The sequence below is a fragment of the Takifugu flavidus genome, chromosome 22, assembly GCF_003711565.1.
Source record: "Takifugu flavidus isolate HTHZ2018 chromosome 22, ASM371156v2, whole genome shotgun sequence".
Taxonomy (NCBI): Eukaryota; Metazoa; Chordata; class Actinopteri; order Tetraodontiformes; family Tetraodontidae; genus Takifugu; species Takifugu flavidus.
This window is the reverse complement of record NC_079541.1, coordinates 692,838-720,217: the sequence shown is the minus strand read 5'-3', so window position 1 is coordinate 720,217 and position 27,380 is coordinate 692,838. Positions and strand designations below refer to the sequence as shown.

Sequence of the window (27,380 nt, the reverse complement as noted above, 5' to 3'; positions counted from 1 at the left end):
AGTTTATTCCGCGATCTACAGCCGTTGGGCGCAGTAGCGACTCCGGGCCGCCAGGGGGCGATACTCGCCACCGCCGAGCTGTGGCGGCCGCCTCTGGTTGTTATTGTGCTTCCGTCTCTGTCCAACGAGGAGCTAACACCGAAACAAGCGTGCTGCAAGGGTCCTTAATGGTATAGATCACTATCATATGGAGCTTGTAGATGTTTTCATGTTAGGAAAGTCGAGCTAATTAACTGCACACTGGTAATGAGTCCTTCTGAAGCGTAGAAATATCGTTGATAAAGTGTTAGCCGAAGCTGGCTAAATGAATCAAACTACTTACTCATTTTTAAGCAGCCTTAAAAGATGCCATGTTCGCGTGAAGTCACCGATGGAAATTACAATAAAATCCGTCAATTGGTGCTTAACATGAAATGATTCTGCAGGGAAACTAAGAACCGACGGGCACAATGTCGCTGTACGATGACCTCGGTGTCGGTGCCAGCGACACAAAGACCGAAGGCTGGTCCAAGAACTTTAAGCTGCTTCAGTCCCAGCTGAAGGTGAAGAAGGCTGCTTTGACCCAAGCAAAGGTGAATACAGCCTCTCACTGCACGCAGCACACAGAAAAAACACCCAAATGACACATTACAGACCGGAATCACAGTACCCGGAGAAGTGGCCACCCCGTTTCTGGTTTTATAAAGTGTGTGTGGATATCTGGACACTCAATGATCCCTTGGTGGCCGCTGGTGCTGAACATGTGGCAGAAGATGTAGCCATGCTGCATAGGAAAAGCAGGTCTAAAGGTCCTCTTTTTATGTGGATGTGACTGCGTGTAGACCCAGCGGGTGAAGCAGACCACCGTCTTGGCCCCTGTCATTGACCTGAAGAGAGGGGGCTCCAGTGATGACAGGCAGATCTCAGAAATGCCTCCTCACGCTGCTGCCGGAATGAAGGTGGGTCTTTGCCAGCAGAGCCGCCTGTTCAGGCCTGGAGGATGTGCACGCACTCTCCATCCATTCCATTCACACCTGTATCCTGTCTTAAGGACACCGTTCCCAGTGGCTTCTCCTCCAGTGACGTCCTCATCCCATTGGCAGATGAGTATGACCCCATGTTTCCCAACGACTACGAAAAGGTCATGAAGCGACACAGAGAGGAACGCCAGCGGCAGAGGGAGCAGGAGCGGCAGAAGGAGATTGAGGAGAGAGAAAAGTGCGCACGAAGCCCGAAACTGAGGAATTCAGAGTAACGCAACACAAACGACCACATGACTGACCTTCACTATTCAGGGATTGGAGATGTTGGTAGATATCCGATGGGCAAAGTTCCCCTTTGAAATGTGAGTCTGACTTGTTGCAGGAAGAGGAAAGACAGGCACGAAGGTGGCGCTCCCAGTGGTTTCTCTCGTTTCCCTGCAGCCGAAGGGGACTCCGACGAAGATGAGGACTACGAGAAGGAACGGAGGAAACGAAGTGAGCAGATTTGACCTTTGAACATTTTTCTAGTCATCACCAGTACGTTGTTACAGAACCTTAACGGCGACGTCTTCGGTGTCTCACAGGCATGGGGGGAGCAGCCATCGCACCACCTTCCTCTCTGGTGGACCGTGAAGGTGCGTTTATATCCCCGTTTTAACATTTTGTGTGACGTAAACAGGTCATTGAAGAAGATGCCAGATTAAATTCTGTGAAAAGATGCAGAAACAGATAATCTGGGTGCCCAGGCAGAACGGATACAGGAAGTTTCCATTACTCATCAGATGGTCAAGAAATGATGAAGAAGTTTGTGGTTTTGATGCAGCATAACCTCAGACTCTGAGCAGGTGAAACAGCAGATTATGGCCTGTTCATTTTTTTTAAATTTTAGGACTAATCTGGATGAAATGACCCCATCAGAGATGCCTTTTGTTTTTTAAATCCCCCCAGAAGGGCCTCTGCCCGACCAGACCGAATACTCCGAATGTCAGTACTGTTAATCTGGCAGTAGGGGGCAGCACTGGCTCATTTATACCTGTTGGCCTTGGGTCCAAATGAGGACAAGTGATGGAGAGATAATCATTCTAACGTAATATTAACGGTTTTAGGCCCCTCGTCATTCTCTTATGAGGATGAGGCGCCTTCAACAAGAGGTGCAAAAGCTGCCATCCCTCCGCCAATGTTCGAGGACCCCGATCGGCCACGTTCTCCACCCGGACCAACCAGCTCATTCCTGGCCAATATGGGGTAGGTGGGACTCCCAAAAAGCACGTAAACACAAACAGGTTTGTGTCTGTTTATGAATCCATTCTCCGCCCTTGTTGTGCTTCCTCAGAGGCACAGTGGCCCATAAGATCATGCAGAAGTACGGCTTCAAAGAAGGCCAGGGCCTGGGGAAGCACGAGCAGGGCCTGAGCACCGCCCTGTCGGTGGAGAAGACCAGCAAACGAGGCGGAAAGATCATCATCGGTGATGCTGCGGAGAAACGTAAGTCGAGCAGCTCGGCTGCTTTTAGCTCCTCCGGCTCCACTTTCACACCTGCTTCCGTCGGCGACATGACCCGACTCGTGCTGGGACGGCTGTTTTACCATGACTTGTGTGTCTTCTCTTCCATTTTGTGTGTGCGTGTGTGTGTGTGTGTGTCTGTGTGTGTTGCCGTGCACCTGTGCAGTTGGGGCCAGTCATCCGGGCGCTGCCGAAACTTCAGCTGGAAGCTCTGCAGGTTGGCAAATGCACACGTTGGCTTTGTTCCTTTGAGCCAGGCAGCAGTCAGTCTGCTTCTCAGTCGCTGGAATAGTGACAGTGGTGCAACAGCAGTGACCTTGAACGACCCTGCTTGTATCAGCAGCGTTTCTTCACACAATAAGGGAAGCGAGATGGCGACAGAAAGAACACGGACCAGCATTGAATCCAGCTCATACACAACGATAACGCTTAAATGTTTCTCTATCAGCTCTCTGAAGAATCTATGGAGGAATAAAGTTAAATAAAGTTAAGCTGCCTTTCTGTTTCTAACCAGCCGATGGCAAGAAATCTGAGGCCAACCCGCTCACGGAGATCCTGAAGAACCCCACGAAGGTGGTGCTGCTGAGGGTACGTTGCTCTGATCCTCACGTGATTCTACAGCTACATGAAGCCCAAACGTTGTGACGTAAAGCAGCGGCGCATCCGTCAGACTTGATGTTCTCTCCAAGCAGGCATGTTTGTTTTACAGAACATGGTGGGCCGGGGGGAGGTGGACGAAGACCTGGAGGAAGAGACAAAGGAAGAGTGCGAGAAATACGGCAAAGTAGTTAAATGTGTCATTTTTGAGGTGAGAGCAGGACCCAAATGGAGGGAAATGTGTTTGGACCGAGCAGGACGCTCACAACGGTGCTTCACCTTTCCAGATCGCAGAGGTGCCCGATGACGAAGCGGTCCGGATATTCCTGGAGTTCGAGAGGGTGGAGTCGGCCATCAAAGGTGAGGAAAGGCGCCCCGCACGACCACGAGGGTCAACGCAGCGGCGGCGCCCCTCGGGGGGGGGGGGGGCGACCTGCGTCTCCGGCCAGGTGGACCCCTCCCTGCCTCCGCTGATTCATCTCAACCTGATTGTCCCGTCTAATTCCCGAATTGTGTAACTGCTCTCATAATGTGGGTGAAGGTGTGTCCCCCTTCTAAATGGGTCGGCCCAGATCGTAAACCTGGTGAGACTCGGGTCCCTGTGGTGTTATATCACACATGGCCCAGCTATCCGGTACCACCAGCCGTGGCACCGCGCTTCCAGAGCTCTGAAAGCAGGACAGGCGCTCAAAGAGGAATTCAGAGCGGCTCCGCCACACGAGTCAGAACCAGAACATGCATCCTGCGCTGGTGCCGCCTGTATGTGAGTCCACACTCTGACCTGAGCTCTCTGGCCTCCACAGCCGTCGTGGACCTGAACGGACGTTATTTCGGGGGACGCGTGGTCAAAGCCTGCTTCTACAACCTCGACAAGTTCCGGGTTCTGGATCTGGGAGAGCAAGTCTGAGCCAAGTCATCATTACTTTGTACATAATAAAACGGGGTTTTTTTTTTTAAAGAATTTGCTGCGACTGAAGCGTCTGTTTGTGAATCCATCTTGTTGAAAAACACATTACTGTCAAATAAAGTGGATAAATAGCTGCTTTCCTCTCCTGCATCATTCCACTCTAAACTAGAGGAATGTTGAGGCTCTAGTGTGAACATCCTGCTTCCATGAGGTTACTGTTAAAAATCCAGAGTCATCCTGACTGAGGACTTCAGAACAGACATGGACTTGACCTCCCTCCTGTTACGGCACTCTTCTCCGCAGGCGCCCAGTTCATCCCTCAGCGGCGTCCCTGAGCCCCGCTGTCTTAACTTAGCCCTGATGGATGATGGGAAGGGTTTGGGGACAGCCAACGCAACCTCAATCGCACATTATGTAAGTGCACCAAGAACCCTGGAGGTTGTGCACACGTCAGAGGGAGGCGCTCCCCCCGGAGCAGGTTTAGTTCAGGGAAATGGGTTGGACGGAAAGGAATGGAAGGAAATGCTGCCGACGTGGAGGCGGAGGTCAGGAACAGGTCTGAGGGTTCCTAGAAGGGCATGAGAGAATCCTGAATGTTGCTCGGGTAACATGGTCCAACTACGCCTGCACCTGTAAACCTCCAGAACCAGCCCGGTTAAGGTCTGTCCTGCTAAAACCAGCTGGAGTGAACCCTCATGTGCTCACCTGTGCACCCCCCAGCCCCAGTTTCAGGACCAAAGGACCCTTCACCTTTGGTCTAAAACTCAAGGAGGCTGTGGTTCAAATCAAACTAGCATGTTAGAACGAGGGTGTGTTGTATTTAAAGAGCCCCCTCATTGGCACCTATGGTTGTTCTGTGAGTTCTGATTCACACACCTGGGATCAGGTTCGGGTCATAATTTAGTGTGGAAGGAAACGACGACCTGCAGACAACCCTCACAGGCTCCAGGGGAGTCCAGAGTCCGGCCAGCACCCGTCTGACTCCCTCTAACTGAGGGTGAAGCCACAGATTGTTCCAGCACGGATTTTTGCATTGCAACAGTTATGATTTATATCAAAGTTGCGAAAGGCCTGAGCTGAATCAGACTGGTTTTATACCAGCGCCGTGTTTCCCTCCGTGTGTTTGAAGAAGTTAACGTTATCGTCGGCCCTGTTATCGCCGCTGGCTCTAAAGCACACGACGTTCACCGCCACCACAAACACAGACCAAACCCACTCTCACCTTTACTGGGTCTCCACCAGAACTTCCAGTCCGACAGCTGCCCCGACCTTGTGGGGCATCATTTGCACTTGTTTACAGGCCTTTTGTCTCTGAGGAGGATGTTGGACACATCAACATGAGTTTGACCTTCCTCCATCGCTCGGTTCTGGTGCTGAGCAGGAATCTGTGACCAAAACACCACGAAACAGGAAACAGAATGTAAATACAGAACGAAGAACTTCAGAAGGACCGGGTGAAAAGAGGTCGCGGTATTTTAAGATTAACAGCTGTAGAAAAATCTGAAAACAGAATCGGTGACAGTGATAAAATGTAACACTTTTGTACAGTTTTTTCTTCATTTTTGAGAGAACATTTTCTTCTTAGATTGCAGGAAGTCATATATTTTAAACAATGTTTCCACATAAAAGCCACTGTTATCTAGAAGTGACAAGACGACTGATCTCCTGGAGAAGGTTGATCTGAGTCCAGGAGTTGCTCGTTTGAGGATCTCCCAGGGTGGAAATAATGAATGTTATTGGAACAGTAGAGAACAAGCTGGAGTCTTACACGCCTTCCTGTTACGCTGCGTTCAACTCAGGGATAAAAAGTTTTCTGACATAATTAGAATACACATAGTTGCTTGTTTAAATGTTATTTTTTTAATACTGCGGTGCAAACCTGTTGATTCATCCATTCATAATGGAGCAAATGCCGTTTCTATGAGATTTCTCTATGAGTTAGAGCTCTGCTTCAGAACGTTTCTCTTCAAAATGTCGTTGCGCAGCTTCAAGTCATTTCTGAACTACTTCTGCTTTTGGAGGTTTGACTGGAATGACCAAATATGAGCTGTGTGACTAAAGAGGGGACGAGGCATCCTGCACGTTTGCTCCTGAACATCACGTAGATGCAGCCAGACGAACACTAATGGGGCAGTCAGCAGATGAGCGAATGGAACACGGGGCACATTCATGGCTGAAGTAATGAAAGGTTAAAGTACATCGGAAGTAAAGCAAAAACATGTTAAACGGTGGTTCTTCCGCCGCGTTCTCACAAGACGGTAAAGAATGCGGTAATTAATGCGGCGGCGGGCAATGAAATCACCGCGTCCAAGGATTTAAGGCGATAATAAATATAGTGCACTACATTATCGTCCACAAGGGGGCGACACTGCCGCCTGCCTGCTGGTTCACGCGCCTCCGCTCTCGCGACTGCATGACGACACCGTGGTTACGCGGTTTCCCGGCGAGCCACGCGGGGATAAATACCGGATGTGCGCCGCGGACCGGCAGATCTGTGACGCGCCCCGCTCTGGTCCACTGCGTGAAAAGGCCGGTTCGTCACTCAGCGGCACCGACTCCGTGTCCTCTTTTGTCCGGATATTAGCGGCTCGGTTCTCATCTGCTGCTCGGCTCGTCAGGCACCGAGGAATGCCAAGAGAGCTGACCCAGAACAGGATCCAAAAAATCTGGATTCCCAATAAGGATGGCAAGCCGGCTCCCCGGCGAGGTAAAAGCGCCGCGTCTTTTCACAGAATGACGGAATCGTCTCGCACAGTTATTTCTTAATATCATATAATACAGTCCAGTTCATAATGTTGACGCTTTTAAACCGCATTCCATCAATTTTCTGCGAAACTGAGCGAATATTTGAGCTAGCTCTGGTTTAGCTACGATGCTGCACTTGTCTGTTCATTGATCGGCACGGTCCGCACGTCATCTTCCTGCCGTCACCATGGTTACCGTGGTGACCCCCACCCCCCGGCCCGAGAGTTCAAATAAAGCAACAAGTCGCAGATGGACCAATGAGGAGTGATGGGATTCTTTTAGAACATCACCTTAAAATCACTGATTATTCAATCGTACGACGAAAAGTATCTGAGCTAATCTGAGGAATAAAAGATTTCCGGTACTTTTCTGCCAGGAAATTGTGCAAAACTAAAGTTTAAGTGGCGCGATGGCATTGCGAGCTGTAAAAAGGAGAAGAAATGGTTTGGAAATGTTGACTGTAACCTGTTTCCCAACTTAAGAAGCAGCGTTTCGGGGCGTAAATGAGCTCTCAGCCAGAGTCTCTGGTCGTGTAAACAGCATGTAAATTAGGGTGAGTGTGTAAAAGCTCCTGAAAATAGCCGGTCCCAGCTGGGGTCAGACGGTTCACAGCAGAGTGGGTCAGTGTGCAGGGGAGGGGGGAGCCGGCGGCTGGCAGCAGTTCTGTGTCGGCATGTGGAAAAGTGAAGATCCTCCGAACACAAACGGGCATTAAATAAAGGCTGGAGGTGAACTGCAGCCTCCTCCTGCTTGGAGCTGCTCATTCTGTGCACGGCGGTCTGTCACCGCGCCTTAACCTGCTCTCCTTCCCGGCAGCTGGCGCCCCCCACTTCGCCAACCCTCCCACCGTCATCGTGATGGTGGGCCTCCCGGCTCGCGGCAAGACGTACATTTCCAAGAAGCTCACTCGGTACCTGAACTGGATCGGCATGCCCACCAAAGGTAACTATTGTGACGCGCCGCCCCAGTGTCTCATAGTTTCGTCCTACAAACGGGACGCAGAAACATTTTGTGCTCGTTTTCCTCCCTGCGCCGTTGTAGTCTTCAACGTTGGGGAGTACCGCAGAGAGGCGGTCAAGAACTACAGCTCCTACGACTTCTTCAAGCCCGACAACGAGTGCGCCGTCAAAATCAGGCAGTAAGTCCAGCGCCCGGCGCTGTCGTTTGGCCGTTTCTGGGTTTGGTGGGGCAACTAACGAGCGTGGCCTCTTTAGGCAGTGCGCCTTAGCCGCCCTGAGGGACGTCAAGTCTTACCTGAAGGACGAAGGAGGACAAGTAGCGGTGAGTTCCCCGTCCTGGTCTGGGGGCCTAACGATGCTGCCGTTCCACAAGAGCTAACCTGACTCCTTCCAGGTCTTTGATGCCACCAACACAACACGAGACAGGAGAGCCATGATCCTCAATTTTGGCGCCGAGAACGACTTCAAGGCAAGTGTCGTCATGACGACCCTAGACGTCGAACGCTCCCGTCTCCAGGGGGGAGGAAATCTGAACGGTGCTGTTTGTGTGTGCGCAGATCTTTTTCATCGAGTCCGTGTGCAACGACCCCAGCGTCATCGCGTCCAACATCATGGTGAGGCGAGAGCGCCGCGCCGGCGCCGCCGTGGGGAGGCGAGCGGGAGCGTTGCCCACTGACCAACCTTTCTCTGCAGGAGGTGAAGGTGTCGTGTCCGGACTACCGCGACTGCAACAAGACCGACGCCATGTTGGATTTCCAAAAGAGAATTGAATGCTACAAGACCAGCTACCAGCCTCTGGACCCCGACCAGCACGACAGGTAGCCGCCGGGGTCATGTGACGTCCGCCGGGTCGCCCTCGCAGCGACGCTCATCCGTCTGCTCTCCACCCAGGGACCTGTCCTTCATCAAGGTGATCGACGTGGGGCGGCGCTACCTGGTCAACCGCATCCAGGACCACATCCAGAGCAAGATCGTCTACTACTTGATGAACATTCACGTCCAGCCCAGAACCATCTACCTGTGTCGGCACGGGGAGAGCACCGACAACCTGCAGGGGCGTCTGGGAGGGGACGCAGGACTCTCGCCACGGGGCCATCAGGTAGGAAAGGGAACCACCACGGGGAACAACGCAGTGGATCACCGTGGGGTTCTGACTCGGGTTTCTTCCTGCTGCAGTTTTCTGTGGCTCTGGCTCAGTTCATGAAGGAGCAGCAGCTGAAGGACCTGAAGGTTTGGACCAGCCAGCTGTGCGGCGCCATCCAGACCGCCGAGCACCTGGGCGGCGCGTACGAACAGTGGAAGGTTCTGAACGAGCTCGACGCCGTGAGTATCTGTCAGATGGTTGCTGGCGCCGCCCGTCGCGCGTGGTCCAACCTGATCGCCTCGTCTCCTAGGGTCTGTGTGAAGAGATGACCTACGACGAGGTGAAGGAGAAGTTCCCAGAGGAGTTTGCTCTGCGAGATGAAGACAAATACTACTATCGCTACCCTGCCGGAGAGGTACACACACACACACACACACACAGTTCTTGCCTTGCTGTGAGATGTTCTAACAGCTCGGGTGACTCCAGTCCTACCAGGACCTGGTGCAGCGGGTGGAGCCGGTCATCATGGAGCTGGAGCGGCAGGAGAACGTGCTGGTTATCTGCCACCAGGCGGTCATGCGCTGCCTCCTCGCTTACTTCCTGGATAAAAGTGCAGGTGGGAACTACCCCTCCCAGAGGGTCTAAGTCTTCTCCACTGGACTCCAGCTAATTTCTTTCCCCTGTCCCTGGTCTGTCCAGAGGAGATGCCCTACCTGAAGTGCCCCCTCCACACCGTTCTGAAGCTCACCCCAGTAGCTTACGGGTGCAAGGTGGAGTCCATTTATCTGAATGTGGAGGCAGTGAACACCCACAGAGACAGACCAGAGGTACGTTGTGGAGGATCCTGTGGTTCCTTCTGTTTCAACGTGCTCTGAATCCCATTTGATATTTGCAACAGGAGGTGAAAAGAGGTCCTGGCACCTTGATCAGGAGGAACAGCGTGACTCCTCTGACCAGCCCCGAGTCCCACATCAAGAAGCCTCGCATTGACGAGCTGGACGAGCCTCCCATCCAAGAACTGCCCCCGTCGGTGGCCTCCCTGGCCCTCTGCAGCCCCTCGCACCCGTCTCTCGCTCTGACCGGACAGGTAGAGCTTCCAACACCTTCCGTATCAGAATAGAAAACTGAGTACACTCGGGCACTTCCCGTCAGTCCCGTCGACACGGACGTATTGATGGGAAGAGCATTCCCACTCCGAGAGGCTCTGACACCATTTGCACGCATGTTTGCTCATTTGTGTCCATCCTCTCTTCTTCCTCTGCCAACGTCTGCACCTTTCAGCACTGGCTGGGCAAAGTTTGCCTGTAAGTACTGACTGGGTCCAGTCTTTCTACCCCTACGTGTGTGTGTGTGTGTGTGCGTGTAGACGTCCCATCTCTAACCCCCCCCGACGGTTCCACTCGCTGGGTGCAGCCGTCAGGAAGCGCTGCAGAGATGTTGCAACAGTTTCCGCTCAGACGCGTCACGCTTCCTCCCGTCAGCTGTGTTCACCCTGTACACGCTCGCAGTGTGCACGTGCACCAGCGTGCACGCTGGCCGTCCTGTTAACGTCTGTTTATGTTTGGCCTCTCTGCATTAAGGCGAACCACCTTCCAGTATCTGAAAGTGATTTCGCTCTTAGTCTTTCAAAGGTAAACACACCGCAGACGCTTGGTAGCCGTCGGCAACGCAGCAGCGGTAGCAGCTGTAGCTGTTGTAGCTGCTGTAGCAGCTGTAGCAGCTGTAGCAGCTGTAGCTGCTGTAGCAGCTGTTGTAGCTGCTGTAGCAGCTGTAGCTGTTGTAGCAGCTGTAGCTGTTGTAGCAGCTGTAGCTGTTGCAGCAGCTGTAGCTGTAGCAGCAGCTGTAGCTGTAGCAGCAGCTGTAGCTGTTGTAGCAGCTGTAGCAGCAGTAGCAGCAGCTGTAGCTGTAGCAGCAGTAGCAGCAGCTGTAGCTGTTGTAGCTGTGGACTCGATTCAGCCGGAAGTTTTTATAGCTGGAGATCACGAGTGTTTCCTGATTAAACGTGCCCTGCTCGTTAGTGTAGCAGGAGGCCATAAATGAAGCTGGCGCGTAACCACGACGACAGGGGAAACGGCGGCCAGTAATAGTTTTGCTGGCACAGTGGAAAAGCGTGGATCCCCGCGAGGATTGTCGCTCTGATTCCGAATCAGCAGAGGATTAACTGGGAGCAGACGCTCACACACTCGGCCACCTTCGGCTCTATAAATACGTATAAAGAAACGCGGAGGTGACGTAACGGGTGGTTTAGGGATTAAACCTCCTGGAGAACCAGCAGCAGAGGTTTGGGTCTGATGTCCGTGTTGAACCCGGCGTTTCTGTGTCCACAGAACCTGAGGTGAGAATCATCTGGAGCCTGACTGGATCTGACCAACCCAACTGACACCTGTTCCCCACCTGCTCAACAACACGGATCAGCTCCCATGCTGGGACGGCTGAGGACCAGTTCTGACTGTTCCCGCTCCAGAAAGGACTCATTTTGTTTGTTTTGTTGCTGTCCTGTTAAATTATTCACCTTTAAACAAACGTCCTCTCAAAACAAGACGTTCAGGAGCGAACCGGGGCTCCTGGGGGCTCCAGCTCCTGGGGGCTCCAGCTCCTGGGGGCTCCAGCTCCTGTAATCCCAGTTTCTGGGGCTCCAGCTCCTGGGGGCTCCAGCTCCTGGGGGCTCCAGCTCTTGGGGGCTCCAGCTCCGGGGGCTCCTCCACACGGTCTTCTCCACGTTTGCACTGTTGAGTCCAGCTCTCCAGTCTCCATTCTGGGCCCCTTCGGCCTCTGGTGGCCCCTCTCTTTTGGACCCTTTCATGCTGACACACCTCGACCCTGCGACTGTTTTGCACATGGGGACACGGCTGTGCTTCTTTCTGTGTTTGTCACGTTTCTGGTTCCTCCTGACGGACCATGAGTGCCTGTAGAGCTTGTTTCTGCAAGCCTGATGCTGCTCCTCTACTCCCCCCCCCCACCACGTTCGGAGGAGCAGCAGAGCTTTGGACCTAATATTTCCACATATCTTTTCTGAATTTTACATTTCAGTTTGAATATTTAGCGAGTGTAGAGGTCTTTATTTTCAAGGTTTCTTGATTCCTGTTGGCTGCGCACAAATTCTAAACACCTCTATTTTTATGACGATTTGCTGTTGACAACAATATTAATAATGTCGTGTACAGAAACGTATTGTATGGGTGTAACTGGGGGTGACTGGAACTGACTGGTCTGAGTGCTGAGTGCTGACTCCAGATACTTGAAATGTTGATCAGTTTTTATTTATTTCTATGTATCGTATGATTGATCGATCGACTGTAGTTTGTTTTAATCAGTTTTGTTTTGCATCTGCTGGACCAATAAATGAGCTCCAGGAAAACCTTTGGTTTCCGTGGCGTCCCATTTCCCCAGCGTGTTCTGGCGCTGCCGCCTCCGTTATCTCCTCCATTCATAAGACCCGTGAGTCACAGTCACGCTCTGCTCATCGGACCGCGCCGGTCACCTTCCGGGTCGCCCCACCTCGGGGGACCGTTCGCCCACAGTTCTGGCGGCTTTGGAGCCCATTTCCCACCTCTCAACACGTTCTACATTTAGGTTTAAAACTCACCAAGCAGGTGTATAAATACACGTTTGTGGCGCCGCGGCCGGAAAACCCGGAGCCAGAAGACAAAGCCGGTCCAGCAGCTGGTCCAGCAGCTGGTCCAGCAGCCGGGGGGGCCGGCGTGTTTCCTCACTTCCTGTCTCTGATTCATCCAGAGATGGGATCTCATCCGGTCTGACTGGGCCTGTTGAAGATGACCAATAATGAGTTTAAACGGATTCATGTGGGTTCAAGTCGGAAACGAAAGGCTCGACCGTCTCGATCTGCATTTTTTTTTAGAAATTAATTCCATTGTTGCAAACTTTAACATTTTATTAGCGAAACACACACCTGCCCTCACGAGTCTCCAATTCATTATTAAGGTTTATATCAAGTACAGACGCTAATATCGGCCCGAGTCGACCTTCATAAATACTTGTTTGCATTAAACAAAGAGAAATAAGTTTCTTTTCGCCTCCACTGACCAGCAGCTAAAGCTGTGTGTGTGTGTGTGTGTGGTGTGTGTGTGTGTGTGATCTCTGTGGGAGCTGCTGTGTCAGGCATACGAGCGCTTCACAGGCAGCTTTAAGCCACGCTCCACAATTAGCCACCTAATCGTGCTGACGAAGAGAAGAGCAGCGACCCAGGTAAAGAGATTAGCCCGTGGAGCAGCCCCTCGCTGTGCTCTCAGAAGGAACATTAGAAATATTCAGACACCAGGTGACGTTTCCCTCACATCTGCAGCCAGACTGAACCGCTGCCAGGTCGGTGTCCCATGACTCAGCTTGTTCTCTCCCTGCTGACAGCTCCTCTTCCACATGAGCCGATCATTTGTCCGTCCTTTTACAGCTCAGATTAATCTTGGCCCCTTGTACCCTACACACACACACACGCACACACACACACGCGCACACACACGTGTAGACAGAGACATGTTTGTTTGGGCCGTATGGACGCAACAGATTCCCATGTGTGGAAGCCCATATCAACGAGGAGCACCTGAACGCCTCATCGTGTAAATATTAATGTGTTACCACTAATAAATGTGTCGGTGCTGCTCGACCCAAACTGAAGCCGATAACGTACATATGAAACTTTTACATCAAACACATCAAATGTGCACTTTCTGGCTTCCATAATGAATCTAGTTTTTGAATCTAGCCTTTTCCTGTAATTGGAATAAATACGTACAAAAGATGAATTTTATCGAGGGCATCTGTGGAAAAACACTTTCCTCAATCAATGTTTCAAAATCCAGATTGAGGAACGTGGCCGAGTGAGATGAACCTGAGCTCATTGCATCACCTTTATGCGTTTATTGCTGTACCACAGAAGTCAAACATTCCCAGCAGGAACGCTGTGATCCCACAGGCTCCTGGGTGGAAGTTTACAGGCCCCAACACCTGGAAAATCTGTGACCCTGAAAATGACCCTGAAGCAGATCAGTTCCACATGATCTAGAATCACGTTCAGCCCTGTTCAAGAAGCTAAAGTCAACCTGCAGGAACCGGGAGTGAGAGGCTGTTCCTTCAGGACGAAGGTCAAAATATCAAAACACGCCCAAGACGAGTCCACTGGAGAAAATCTCCAGAGCCGGGACGTTGCCAAGGTGACCACAGAGCGCATCGGATTTTATTAGACGACTGACTTCCTGCTGCTCCGGGCCCGGCTCTTAATTCCTCGTCAACGTAATGAGTTCGACTTCACTAATGGGATCGTTGAGTGAAGGCACAACATTAGCAAGGGGAGGAGGAGGCCAGGGAGGGAGGGCGAGGAAAGGAAATAAAGGTCAGGAGATCACAAGGACGGAGAAGAAGAAGTTGGTCAGAGATGAGGATGGACCAGAAAAGGTCTGTGCGGAAAGTCACGTCTGCCCTCCTTCCACCAGCCATCCTCCACGTTCCACATTCCCTCCCTCCCACCTCCCAAGTTTTCCAGAGTGTGTGTCGGGCCTCACGTAGGCCCGACACACACTCTGGAGCGGGACGACCTCCAGGATGGCGGTGCCAGTGTGGGCAGGAGGTGACACCCAAGTGTTGCTGCTCCTGCTTCCTCCACTCTGCTGTCCTGGTGATGATGATGACGAAGAACAAAGCTTCTGGAGGAGTAATCTGGGGTCTCCTCAATATAACTGGAGCACTTTTCTAATTAAGATCTACTGGAGAACCCAAACAGCACAAAAAGATGGATTTATGACCCCGACTGAAACCGCACGCCTTCGCTGCCCTCTAGTGGTGGGCTGCTGCACAGCAATGGCCCCTCATCCTGCCGGGTCCAAAGCAAAAGCTTCACCCTCTCATTCTGCTCTGTATTGGGTCACAATAGGGGACCCTCCCGCTGGGCCGGCTGGGCCGGCTGGGCCCGCTGGGCCGTAGCAGAGCTGCTGCGCCCGTTTCCAGGCCTCGCGTTGGCGCTGAAACCCACACTTCCTGGAGAGGCCACAAACCTTCCCAACAAAACAAACTATAAATACAAAGCAGGTTTTCAGTGTCCTGCTGCGAGGTGGACGGGCTTAGGTACCAGTATTACCAGCGGGGGGGGGTTTGTGTACCAACAAGGGCTCGCTGTTCACGCCCCGGGCTTTCCAAACCGGTTAAGAACCTTACGCAACGGCAGGAGCTGCCAGGGTCAGAGGGTCAGTGACAGTGCTGCTGGGACACAAACAAGCTTCGGTTTCAACATCCTGTCCTGAACTCACGTCGTTGGGGAATTTAGACGAGCAGAAATCACATTCTTGCTACAGATGAGTGTCATCACTGGAGCTTCCGTCCCGTGGACGGTTGGACGGGTCTCAGAGGTGCTTCTGGAGGGAAAGTCCACCCAGGAACCTTAACGGGGTGAAAAGTGCTGCAGAGTCTCGCTTGTTTGGCAGGAGTGACTTTGTTACGTCTGATTCTCAGCTTACATAAAGGGGAACAAATCCCCAAAACAATCCGATTTATTGCGAAACGCTCGATTGTTCCGAGACAATGCGTCATTGTGAGGACGCCGTGGTCCAAGTGTGTGAGTCAGAGCGGAACCTGCAGATCTGTTGCAGCCATTCTGGAGCTCTTCAGCCTCGGGAGCCTCTGAGCCCCGGCGAGGCTGCTTGGTGCCACCTCAGAACCACCTGAGAAGAACCTTTCCTGGAGACCCGTGGCCCCTCGGACCCCTCGGAGCCCTCGTCCTCTCTAAGAGTCTTAACCAGGCTCCTTGACAAACCCCCCTGTCACCATTTCAGGGTGTGAACTCCACTTCTGACCTCAGCACATAATAAAATCATGTGTTGAGATAATTGCTTTAGTCTGATTCCATATCAGGTTAATGAACTGGCTAATTAGATGATGTAAACAAGACTTTATCGGCTCCTCCCGGTGCCACCACCTCCACATCAGCACCCATAAGATCCATCATCCATCTCAGTGAAAGAATGGACAATCCCAGGGAGCCATGAATGGGGCGTCTCCATGGTAACCGCCTGACTGAATCATCTTGGCCACTGTTGCTTCTTCTGGGGTCACATTCATTTATTTCATTGATCCCAAAATGGGAAATTCTCGTGTTACAGCAACACACACACACACACACACGCACACGCACACACACACGCACACGCGCACGCGCACACGCACACACACACGCACACGCGCACGCGCACACGCACGCGCACACGCACACACACGCACACACACACACAGTATGGTATAAGATATAAAGCATAAACAGAATAGTGCCAAAGTCTAAAATAAAACCATATAAAGGCTATACAAGAGCACCAACAGGGAAAGTGCTGAGTCAGCCTTCAACAGGGAAAGTGCTGAGTCAGCCTTCAACAGGGAAAGTGCTGAGTCAGCCTTCCTGACCTCCACCAGCCTGCGAGAACTTCCCCAACATCTTGCTGCACGTGTTGAAGAAGCTCGGCTTCCTGAGGAGCTTCCCCTTCCTGTTGATGTTAACACCCAGGTGTGTGAAGTCCTCCGCCTCCTCCTCCTCCTCCTCTCCAGTAGCTGTGAACCCCCCCCCCACCATGTCTGGTGTCACTGATGCCTCAGGTGATTGTGTCCAGCCCCCTCCACAGGTACCCACTCCCTGTAGTCCCAGTCCCTCCCCCCACTGAAACACCCAACAAGGTCTGTGGTGTCTAAGGTGAAAAGGAAAGGGGACAGATCAGCCCCCTGTGGTGCTCCAGTACCAGGAGCCACCACAGGGGACAGATCAGCCCCCTGTGGTGCTCCAGTACCAGGAGCCACCACATCAGACAGAGCACTCACAGATCCAGGAGATAATGGTGTTGACACTCCTCCCCCATCAGCTTCTCCCCAGCAGCTCCTCCCCCATCAGCTTCTCCCCATCAGCTTCTCCCCATCAGCTCCTCCCCCATCAGCGTCTCCCCCATCAGCTTCTCCCCCAGTCTGAACAAGGCTGTGATCTTGAAGTGCTCCAGCTCGTTGGCTGATGTTCTCCCCCCCCCCCAGGCCTGTTGTGTGTGTATCGCTGGTGTTGGCCTACAGAACATCCAGGGTTTGATCACCAACAGTCAAAAATAGACGTTGTTGATGTTTGTGGGATCATTCTGCAGCATTTCAGGAGCTCCTCAGCTTCCATCATGACTTCACCGTCTGAATGTGACGTTTGGTTGTAATTAGCCAGAACATTGACGGTTCTGAGGGTTCTGAGGGTTCTGAGGGTTGTCAGGGGGTCGATGTCACGCTGACATCAGGACATCAGTGACACGCGTGGGGGGGCGTTGAGACCTGGAAGCACCGGAGGACAAACAGGACCTACCTGCAGAGCACGGTCCAGGTCCAGGTCCAGGTCCAGGTCCAGGTCCAGGTCCAGGTCCAGGCAGGAAAAGAAAGGTTTGTGAGCTGCGATGATTCCCCAGGCTCCTCCGGCTGGGCCGAGAACCGGAAGACAAAATTCCACTAACAAACATTCAAGGAATGAGAATTAGCAGGAAACAGAGTTTTCCATAAATGTCTATCTGTCTCTCTATCCATCATCCACCCACCCATCCATCCATCCATCCACCCACTCATCCATCCATCCATCCATCCACCCACCCATCATCCATCCATCCATCCATCCACCCACTCATCCATCCATCCATCCATCCACTCATCCATCCATCCATCCATCCATCCATCCACCCACTCATCCATCCACCCATCCATCCATCCATCCATCCATCCACTCATCCATCCATCCATCCACCCATCCATCCATCCATCCATCCATCCAGTCTTTAGCTGTGGTGCTCAGGTGCTGGACAGTGTATTATGTCTATGAAAGTCCTCACAAGGATAGGAGTACATAGATGTGTGTGTGTCAGTCATAACTATTATTAATCCGTCTGAGATCTACTTGTGCTTCCAAATGAGCCATGTAATCTCTTCAGAAGGTCTTTCCGTCCACCACACTGCTAACATCCTCACACTCACATTGTTGGTCTGAAGCCAGCATTGATGGTCACATGACTTTCTGACTCACGTCCCTGAGTCAGAAAGTCATGTGACCACCAGTCGCAATCTTACATCACTGATCCTCTGATATGTTGCAACCTACCGAAGAAGCCAGGAAACAAAGTTATCTACTGTAGCCTTATCTTTTTATTTCTCAGAATATTGCACCCTCAAATGACCTTTTACAGCAAATTACGCTGAACGATGATAAACGCTGTGAATAGGCGGGGGCGCCCCCTAGTGGAGAGGGGCCAGAACACACCCAAACTAAAGGTGGAAATATGGCTCGTTAAAACCAAAGTGTGCACGGCGACGCCTTGATTCAGCAGAGGTCCAACCGTGTTAACTAATCCTACCACAGCCCGTTAACATAAACTGGAATAAAGGAATGAGGAGGACATCTTTGACCTTCTCGATTCTTCATTTACAACTGGACAGTTGTTAATTATCAACTCTTCTCAGCTCCAGACTGCTTTACCTCTCACCGACTGACTGGAGTCACATGTTTTACCTCGAAATGAATGATGCCAACAGAATACGAGCAGTTAAAGTAGCTTCTGGGTCAAGCTGGGATTCGGTTCTGACACGGGAGGTCCGACTGAACCTGCCTCTCTTGACTTGTGAGGAATCGGCGCCCTCTAGTGGAGAAACATTAGAACCTCTACTTCAAGTGAACGTTATCCAAGGTAGTTTTCTCTCTCAACTGGACTCTTTCTTCTCTTTCAAGACGTTTCTCCTATCCAGAAGGTTCTGCACTCCCTGGGGACAAAGCTTGAAAATATAGCCCCTGTGGACCATTGGCATGTTAATGATCTGGGTGGTCACCGGAGAGTCGTTGGCAGGGTCCTTGGTAGGGTCCTTGGTAGGGTCGTTGGTAGGGTCGTTGGTAGGGTCCTTGGCAGGGTCGTTGGTAGGGTCGTTGACCTAGTTTTGGTAGAGGTGTCTCCCCTTTGTCTGCTGGATCACATGGTGGTGAGTCTCCAGGTCTCCTGGAAAGGTGTGAACGTTTGGTTTGTTGTTGGAAGGAGTGGAGGACTGCATTGTTGTTGGGTGACAGGAAGTGCCTCCGCCCACCACCTCTGTTTAAGGATGGTTCTCCAATTTGACATGGAGAGGTTCCTTGACCCCCCTCTCAAACCAGCGGTCTTCTCTGGCCAGTATCCATACCGGGCTGTCCTCGGAGGAGTGCCCACTCTCCTTTAGGTGTAGGTGGACTGCTGAGTCCTGACCTGAAGAGGTGGCGTGTCGGTGCTGTGCCTGGCCCTGTACCCGGAGGACAACGTAATGTTGTTTATGCTGTACAGTGCCAGGAGGAATGGAAGAAGAAGAGAGGTTTTAAGGTCTGTCAAGGAGCCGAGATCACGGGTTTATGAACCGTGCCAAACAATCCCAGTATGGAACACTAGAGGGGGCTATAGGACCACACGCTGCAGCCTGGAGCAGGTCCAAGCACGAAGAACGGCTCCTCCAGGAGCAGGTCCAGAAGCAGAGGAGCGGTCTGCTACAGAGGAGGACAGGCAGGTTCATGGACCAGCTGAAGAGGGACCAGAGCCTGTCCAACAGGCTGAGGACAGTCTGCTGGTTCTGGTGGAGATGACCAGGCTCTGGGAATTCTGCATGGTCCTGACGGACGGGCTGGTGACGGAGCAAACCCTGTGATGACGATGATGATGATGATGATGGTGATGATGGTGATGATGATCATCACCATCATCATCATCATCATCATCATCACCATCATCATCATCATCACCACCATCATCATGTCAGGAGGAGTTTCTGTGGTCGTTGGCCTCAGCTCCCTGCAGAAGGTCCTGGTGGTGGAGATGGTTCACAGAGAGTAAAGATGGAAATAGAGGAGCAGGAGTAGAGCAGGAGGAGCAGGGCAGGAGGAGCAGAGCAGGAGGAGCAGGGCAGGAGGAGTAGAGCAGGAGGAGCAGAGCAGGAGGAGCAGGGCAGGAGAAGCAAGCAGGAGGAGCAGGGCAGGAGAAGCAGAGCAGGAGGAGCAGAGCAGGAGGAGCAGGGCAGGAGGAGCAGGGCAGGAGCAGGGCAGGAGGAGCAGGGCAGGAGGAGCAGGGCAGGAGCAGGGCAGGAGGAGTAGAGCAGGAGGAGCAGGGCAGGAGCAGGGCAGGAGGAGCAGGGCAGGAGGAGCAGGGCAGGAGGAGTAGAGCAGGAGGAGCAGGGCAGGAGCAGGGCAGGAGGAGCAGGGCAGGAGAAGCGAGCAGGAGGAGCAGAGCAGGAGGAGCAGGGCAGGAGGAGCAGAGGCCCCAGCACCTCCTCACGCCTGAGCAGATGATGTTTAATGATGATGTTTGTGTGTTGAAAGGTCGAAGGCTGCTGCGTTCACATGACGCAGGAATGTAGAGAGGTGAACATTCCGCACGTGCTGCATCCATTCTGGACTCTGATCTGGGGAAAAGGCCCGCGTTGCCGTAGCAACGGTGGCGCCACCATCCTGCAGCATCAGGCCTGGAGGAAGAGCAGCCTTCATCCATCCATCACACCCTCTGTGAGCTTTTAAAACTGTCCTTTTAGCAAATGAGGGGAAGGATCCGTGTTTGTGAGGCACAGGGTCCGTTTCCATGGTTACGAGGATTCCTCCTGCTCCTCACATTTAACGCAACGTTTCCTTGATCGAGTCTTTGCATCATACAGATGTGATTTAGAGCCACTGCTGCGCTTCTCTCCTCTTTCTCCTGACGATCCCATGATGAAGAGCCCCCCCCCCCCCCCACACACACACACACACAGGGGGGGGGGCTCTGACCTCCAGCTCCCAGAGAGTTTCACTGTTGCTCACGTCTATTTGGGACCTTTGTGGAGGAAGACAGGAAAAACCAGGAAGTTCGATTGTTGCTGTGCAGCAGGAAGATGCTGCAGACACACACACACACACACACACACACACACACACACACACACACACACACACACACACACACACTGATATATGATATCAGGAACTATTGTTCTGGACCTCTGCAGTTATATAATTGTCTTTATGTTGTGCTGTTTCCCAGTTTAGTTCCCGTCCACGGTCCCCTGGAATTCCCCTCCCTCCCGACAAAGACGCTCTTTCTCCCGCAGAATTCCCCTCAAAGCTCCGTGTCAGGATTCACTCCCCTCCAACAGCTAACGTGGTGAATCGGGACGCGTCAGCTGGTTCAGCCACCAAACCTCAGCGCTCGCACCAAACCAGGCTGTTGCGTAACAGGACAAACACAGATGTGTGTTCAGCCGAGGGAATAAATTATGGGATGTCAATGTTATTCAGATCATTAATCATAATCAGAATTATTCCCATTATCATTGCTGCAACACACAATGATGCGGCGCCTGTGATGGAAAAACAAATGGAATAATTGTAATAATAGTATAGCTCCCAAAATGATCTGATAATACACTGCTATTACACTGCTATTACACTGTTATTACAACAACAATAAAAGTACTACTACTACTAATAATAGTAATAATGAGTCCTGAGAGGTTAGAGAAACCAGCACACACACACACACCCTCACACTCAGACACACACACACACACACATTCTCACACACACACACACACACTCACACACACTCACACACACACAGACACACACAGACACATTCTCACACTCACACACACACACACTCACACACACACACACACACACACACACACTCACACTCACACACACTCACACTCACACACACTCACACTCACACTCACACACTCACACACACACACACACTCTCTCTGCACTGTTGCTTGTTCTAAAGCCCCTCCAGTCTCTGGGAGCTCTGGGAATCTGCAGACTGTGTCCGTCTCTGTTCCAGTACTGTGGCTGTAACTGTTGGGTACAGTGTTGCTACTGTAGGTCCATGTCCTGATGATGTCCTGATGATGTCCTGATGACGTCCTGATGATGTCCTGATGACGTCCTGATGACGTCCTGATGACGTCCTGATGACGTCCCTGGATGTTTCAGACCCTCGCTTGATAACACCTTCATGATGATGGATGGATGGATACCCCACTTCTCCACAGATGTCCCCCATCCTCCACAGATGTCCCCCACTGTCCCCCAGATGTCCCTCTGTCCTCCAGATGTCCCCCACTCTTCCACAGATGTCCCACCGTTCTCCAGATGTCCCCCACTCCTCTCCAGATGTCCCCCACTCCTCCACAGATGTCCCACTGTCCTCCAGATGTCCCCCACTCCTCCACAGATGTCCCCCTAGCATCAGTCACCCATCTGTGTTGACGTCAGGCTGCTGGGACAAGAGCCTGACTATGGGACTATTAACAGGCTGTGCTGCCACCTCAGCTCAGGTTATCACGGGGGGGGGGGGGGGGGGGGGTCTGAGGAAGAGCCTCCTCAATTAGAGTTAGTGTCCTCAGCTACTGAGGACAAGTTGGACGTGATCATGAGAATAATGAGGCCCCTGAAGTACCTGCTGTCGCCAGTCTTGCCCCTCCCTCTGCTGCCAGCGAAGGCAGATAAAGAAGCTAAGCTAAAGGACCTGTTAGCTAACCCCCCCGGCTGCTGCCCCCCCCCCCCCCCGGCTGCTCCCTGGCCTCTGATTTATGCTGTTGACTTCAGCGGCGAGTAACAAATGGTGCAGCGTGCACGGATCTGTGCACGGGGATCTTATCAGAGCGGCCTAATGAATCATATTATCTGGGTGTGTTGGTATAGCTTGTCTAGGGAGGGAGAACACACACACACACACACACACACGCACACACGCACACACGCACACACACACACACACACACACACACACACACACACACACACACACACCACACACACACACACGCACACACGCACACACACACACACACACACACACACAGAATCACCCGGGAGGTCAAGGTTTGGGGCCTGACCCCGACCCTGACTGGGGAGGAACCAGATTAGGGGTCTGGTGTGTCCGTGGCTCCCAGAGACCCGGGAGGCCACAAACGGCCTCTGCTGGTCCCACGAGACCCCTAGAACGTCTCTGGAACTTCCTGCCCCATAAAGATGCTCTCCGGGCGCAGCCGCATGTAGCGGTTAGCCGCCCGTTGGAACGCAGGAAGGGCGAGGTCGCCAGCTCTTCGCCGTACACGCCGAAGCGCACGGCGGAGGCGATTACGCAACGCCACAAAAGGGCCGTTTGTGCGAATTTCGACAGTAAAGGGGCGGTTGGGAGGAGGCCAGAGTGATTATTAGCCTCACAGTTTTACTCTGCTCTTATGTAATCGGTGAGACTCAAAGAGTCTTTTGACGCCGCGCTCGCCGGCCGCGTCGCCCCGGCTCCGCACGCACGACGCTTTCACGGCGGCTCAGAACAAAGGAACCAACGGTACCTTTTCACCGCAGCAGGAAAGCCCCCGCTAGCAGCTCACAAAGGTTCCTGACCTCGGCGGTGCCCAACAGAGGCCCGATTTATCCCAAAATATGGAGAATGGCCCACGAGAGCGGCGGCGTCGGCGTCGGCGTCCACACGCGTGCGGCGTGTGACTGGGTGAATGAGCAGTGATGAGCGCATTAACAGCATTAGCACGGTGGGATGGCAGAAGGGAACCGCCTCCCAGGGGACAAACGGACCTAAAGAAGCTTGGCTGGGACGTCCCGCCAGCCATATTTGACCTTGTTTAAACTTGCGTTGTCATTACTATTTCATGCTTCGCAGACAATTTTGTCCTTAAACAAGCGCCCGTCGATGTTCCTGAAACGGTTCCAGAGGTTCTTTTAACTCCTCCCGTACTCAGAAACCTTCTGATTGCTGTTGCTTTAGCATTTTAAATCTGCTGTTCTTGATGGAACGATCACATCCCGTCAGCACGGCCTGCTATTATTGGATGTTGGGATCAACCAGAGGGACGTGGGGAGCGTTTGCGTAACGTCGTTAGCCCTACAAGGATTTCCTTTTTTCAGATCCAAGCTCCCACTTCAGATTTGTTCCATTTGAAGCTGCTGTAACAAGTTCTTTTCATCGTTTTACAACCTGATTTTACACAGGAACGAACGCTGTGGCTCCTTCGGTCTGCACACCAAACAAAGCAGCACCAGTGGTTGTACACACCAGCCCCATGCACATGCTCCTACAGCTAGCATAGCTAATACATAACATGTGCGTCGGGAGGAGTTGAGGCCAAAGACAAGGTTTAGACCAGGTAAGAATGTCCCTAAATGTCCCACTTTGAGAGCGCGGTGCTACAAGCTAAGGTAATGTGGAGTCGGGGACGCTAAAAAGGTGACAGATTCAGATTCAGGTCCTTTATTGTCCCACACGGGGAAATTCACGCTCAGAAACGAGGGACTTCTCTTCCAAATGAGTGATTAAAGCTGCTCTAAAGCACCGCCGGACAAACCGAAGAGGTGGAATGTGGCAGCGCCCACCGATGTTTGGCAGCCGCTCCCGCATTAGCCGCTTTAGCATTAGCACGCTTGGCTAGGAAGCAGCTGAACGCTGAACATCAACATGGGAAAGAATTTCGGATATTCCCAGCAGCACATTATTCATCTTCCCATCCGTCTTTTTCCATTTCCCTGTTGTTGTGAGGACAAAGTGGAGAGGACAGGACAGGACGGGACGGGACAGGTGGAGAGGACAGGACCGGGCAGGACAGGTGGAGAGGACAGGACAGGAACGGACAGGTGGAGAGGACAGGACAGGGCGGGACAGGTGGAGAGGACAGGACAAGACAGGTGGAGAGGACAGGACGGGACAGGTGGAGAAGACAGGACAGGGCAGGACAGGTGGAGAGGACAGGACAGGTGGAGAGGACAGGATGGGACAGGTGGAGAATACAGGACAGGACGGGACAGGTGGAGAGGACAGGACGGGACAGGTGGAGAGGACAGGACGGGACAGGTGGAGAAGACAGGACAGGACGGGACAGGTGGAGAAGACAGGACAGGACGGGACAGGTGGAGAGGACAGGTGGAGAGGACAGGACAGGACGGGACACGTGGAGAGGACAGGAAAGGATGGGACAGGTGGAGAGGATAGGACAGGATGGGACAGGTGGAGAGGACAGGACAGGACAGGACGGTGGAGAGGACAGGACAGGCAGGATGTCACGTACGTCCAGTGAGGGTTCTAGAACATAAAGGAGCCTATAGAGACATGTTGTCCACCGCAGACGTCCCACCCGTGAGACAGCAGGCAGCCATGTGGGCGAGAACTCGATACCCGAACCTTTTGTGTCCGGCTGAAACGACGTGAGATAAGAGCTCCGCTGAAGGACTGTGGAGGCCAGAAAGCAAGAGGGGCGAGAGACAGAGTCTGAAGTATGAGCTGTGTCTATTTATGGTCTGGTTTAGAGCAAATTATGGGATGTCCTGTCATGTTTACTCCACTGTAATCTAGTTATGGGCCTTTGCAGGAAAGAACAAGCCGTTAGTCAGATGATGGAGAGGAAATTCCCGCCGGATTCAGAAAAATAACTCCCGATTGTTCCGTCTCCTGTCTGGGATGCAAATGGTGTAATTGATCCAGACACACTGAGGGGGGAGCTGGGGGGGTCGGAATCAGGTCCAGAGGACAAAGAGGGCCGGGAGAAGAACCTGGGAGGACCGGCAGGTTTAACATGACACCACAGAAAAGGACGCAGACATGCAAATGAAGAGGAGACGGACCTGACAAGTATAGCTAAACCTCTTCCCAGTTCAAGGCCCCAGTCCTCCCAGTAAAGACAACCCAGGACTCCTGGTCACAACCCCTCAACAGGCTTTTACCAGGGACCTGTGGTCCTTCCAGGAACCCACCAGGATCCTCCTGGACATACAGGACAGCCTGGACTTGAGTCTCTGTCCTCCTCATGGGAAAACTGTGACCTTGTGTGTGTGTGTGTGTGTGTCTGGAGATGAGACAAGTCAAACACGTCGGGAGTTTGGCTTTCCCCTGACCTTGAACCTGACCTTGAGAATAACCAGCGTCCCTGCTAACGTGGGCGTGCACGTGCACGTCTTCATGCTCTCCTGCACGTGTTTGACACACATGTGTTCACTTTACTACCTTCATTAGCTTCTAAAAGTGTTCAGATCTGATCATTGATGTCCTCACTAGTATAAACATTCCTAATTGTTGCTTCCATCCTTCCCATCAATCTTTCTCCAAAAGCCCGGAACGTTTTTGGGACGCGTCTTCAGGTTTTCCCTTAAACTGCCTTTTATGGACGGAGGTTCTGGTGTGGAAACAAGGTTTTTAAGATAAGAGAGAAGAGTTGGGAGTTGAGCCATTAGAGGGGGGACACGAGGACATGACTGGACATTACAGCAGCCAGTGGACATCGCTGGACATGACAGAAGCCAGTGGACATCGCTGGACATGACAGAAGCCAGTGGACATTACTGGACATGACAGCAGCCAGTGGACATTACTGGACATGACAGCAGCCAGTGGAAACTAGAAAATTCCATACGCATCATTTAGACCAGAGGTCGGCAACCCAAAATGTTGGAAGAGCCATATTGGACCAAAAAAACAAGAAACAAAGCTGTCTGGAGCTGCAAAAAATTAAAGCCTTTTATAGGGCTTATAATAAAGGCAACACATGCTGTAAGTGTCTATATTAGCTGTATTAGCCTACTTTCCAAATGATTAGTAGGCTACAAATACATAATGAGCATTCATGATTAAATGTTTATTTTCCCTGCAGCACATCCTGGAGAGAATGACGCACCACATGGCCACTTTGCTGTACGATGGAGCTTTAAGTTTAACTTCCATTATAATGAGAGGTTGAAATTAAATATTTATTATACACATTTATACAGCATTGGAAAACTTTAAGAATGTTTGTCACGTTTTTCCTCAGAAAATTATATACAGAAATTAATACAGAAATTATATTAAAACAATTTCCATTTTCATATTTTTGAAAAAGCTCCAAGGAGCCACTAGGGCGGCGTCAAAGAGCCACATGTGGCTCAAGAGCCGCGGGTTGCCAACCCCTGATTTAGACAATAGAGTTTGGAATTTGGGAGTTTCATATCATATTTAACTTCTAAACACACTAAAGTATTTTCCCCCCCCCCCCCGTGATAACTGCCCCCATTGTTTCCCCCAAACGGGCATCTTCTTCTCTCATAAAACAAAGTTCAACAGTAAATGTAGAGTTTTGTTTGCCAACACAAAGTAAAAAAGAGCCAAAATAGGTCAAAGACTCAAGAAAAAGAAGGAATTATCTAGTTGGATGTCCAAGTTTTAATTTGTCTGACATCGAACAGGCGCTGCAGACATGTGACTGTGATTATCGGACTCTTTGATGTGAATATTTGAGAGGAATCAAAGACAGAGCTTTCATGGCTTTGTTTTCTGGATAGTAATAACACGTTCGTGCAGGTGGCATGAAGGTTTGCATGTTTCCCAGCTCCCCGTCGGTCTGCTGCCCTCAGCGCCCCCCCCCATCTGCTCCTGTGCTGCGTCTCTTTGATGGGCACTGACGTTTACACCTGTATCATTTAATTACATCTGCTCATGAAGCCGCCATTCAGCTCAGACCCTCAGGCTTCATCTGCTGCTGAAGCTCTGGATCCTGTTAACAACAGGATTACTTTGTGGGTTCATCACTATCTAGAGGCAGAAGCCTTTGTTATTTATGCTGGTGCTGGATGTGCTCTTCCCGGTTCCAGACCCCCC

The 27,380-nt window shown here is 51.9% G+C and overlaps 2 protein-coding genes and 1 long non-coding RNA gene across 5 annotated transcripts; 2 read left to right on the top strand and 1 right to left on the bottom strand.

Annotated features, from left to right (window-relative positions):
* The first annotated feature begins 12 nt into the window (after positions 1-12).
* Positions 13-4,103, top strand: rbm17 (RNA binding motif protein 17). Of its 2 annotated transcripts, none has more exons than XM_057022685.1 (13): positions 13-170; positions 426-572; positions 822-938; positions 1,031-1,197; positions 1,345-1,457; positions 1,547-1,597; positions 2,069-2,207; positions 2,296-2,447; positions 2,632-2,682; positions 2,980-3,053; positions 3,175-3,273; positions 3,350-3,422; positions 3,866-4,103. In XM_057022685.1, exons 2-13 carry the CDS (start codon positions 450-452, stop codon positions 3,967-3,969), a joined length of 1,263 nt encoding a protein of 420 aa, XP_056878665.1. In that variant the 5' UTR covers positions 13-170; positions 426-449; the 3' UTR covers positions 3,970-4,103. The 2 variants fall into 2 exon arrangements, with proteins under 2 accessions (XP_056878665.1, XP_056878664.1); XM_057022684.1 differs by having other exon boundaries at positions 1,031-1,230.
* LOC130519363 (uncharacterized) lies at positions 1,523-6,577 on the bottom strand. The gene is made up of 3 exons (XR_008948284.1): positions 6,436-6,577; positions 2,624-5,354; positions 1,523-1,669 (listed from the first exon to the last, which is right to left on the bottom strand). It is a non-coding gene; the product is annotated as an uncharacterized LOC130519363 (long non-coding RNA).
* pfkfb3 (6-phosphofructo-2-kinase/fructose-2,6-biphosphatase 3) lies at positions 6,424-12,115 on the top strand. 2 transcript variants are annotated; one of them, XM_057022654.1, is made up of 15 exons: positions 6,424-6,676; positions 7,531-7,656; positions 7,756-7,852; positions 7,929-7,995; positions 8,068-8,142; positions 8,231-8,287; positions 8,367-8,491; positions 8,565-8,772; positions 8,850-8,996; positions 9,068-9,172; positions 9,244-9,373; positions 9,457-9,584; positions 9,656-9,844; positions 10,039-10,061; positions 11,085-12,115. In XM_057022654.1, the coding sequence occupies exons 1-15, from the start codon at positions 6,439-6,441 to the stop codon at positions 11,089-11,091; spliced, it is 1,722 nt and encodes a 573-aa protein (XP_056878634.1). In that variant the 5' UTR covers positions 6,424-6,438; the 3' UTR covers positions 11,092-12,115. The 2 variants fall into 2 exon arrangements, with proteins under 2 accessions (XP_056878634.1, XP_056878635.1); XM_057022655.1 differs by lacking the exon at positions 10,039-10,061.
* Positions 12,116-27,380: the final 15,265 nt, after the last annotated feature.

Bases quoted from the DNA above. Each gene is read 5' to 3' on its own strand.
- rbm17 (XM_057022684.1), top strand. From the start codon at position 450: ATGTCGCTGTACGATGACCTCGGTGTCGGTGCCAGCGACACAAAGACC. The intron at 2,683-2,979 runs GTTGGCAAATGC...GTTTCTAACCAG, and splicing joins TTCAGCTGGAAGCTCTGCAG to CCGATGGCAAGAAATCTGAG. The intron at 3,274-3,349 runs GTGAGAGCAGGA...TCACCTTTCCAG, and splicing joins TTAAATGTGTCATTTTTGAG to ATCGCAGAGGTGCCCGATGA.
- pfkfb3 (XM_057022654.1), top strand. From the start codon at position 6,439: ATGTGCGCCGCGGACCGGCAGATCTGTGACGCGCCCCGCTCTGGTCCA. The intron at 7,853-7,928 runs GTAAGTCCAGCG...TGGCCTCTTTAG, and splicing joins TGCGCCGTCAAAATCAGGCA to GCAGTGCGCCTTAGCCGCCC. The intron at 9,585-9,655 runs GTACGTTGTGGA...TATTTGCAACAG, and splicing joins CCCACAGAGACAGACCAGAG to GAGGTGAAAAGAGGTCCTGG.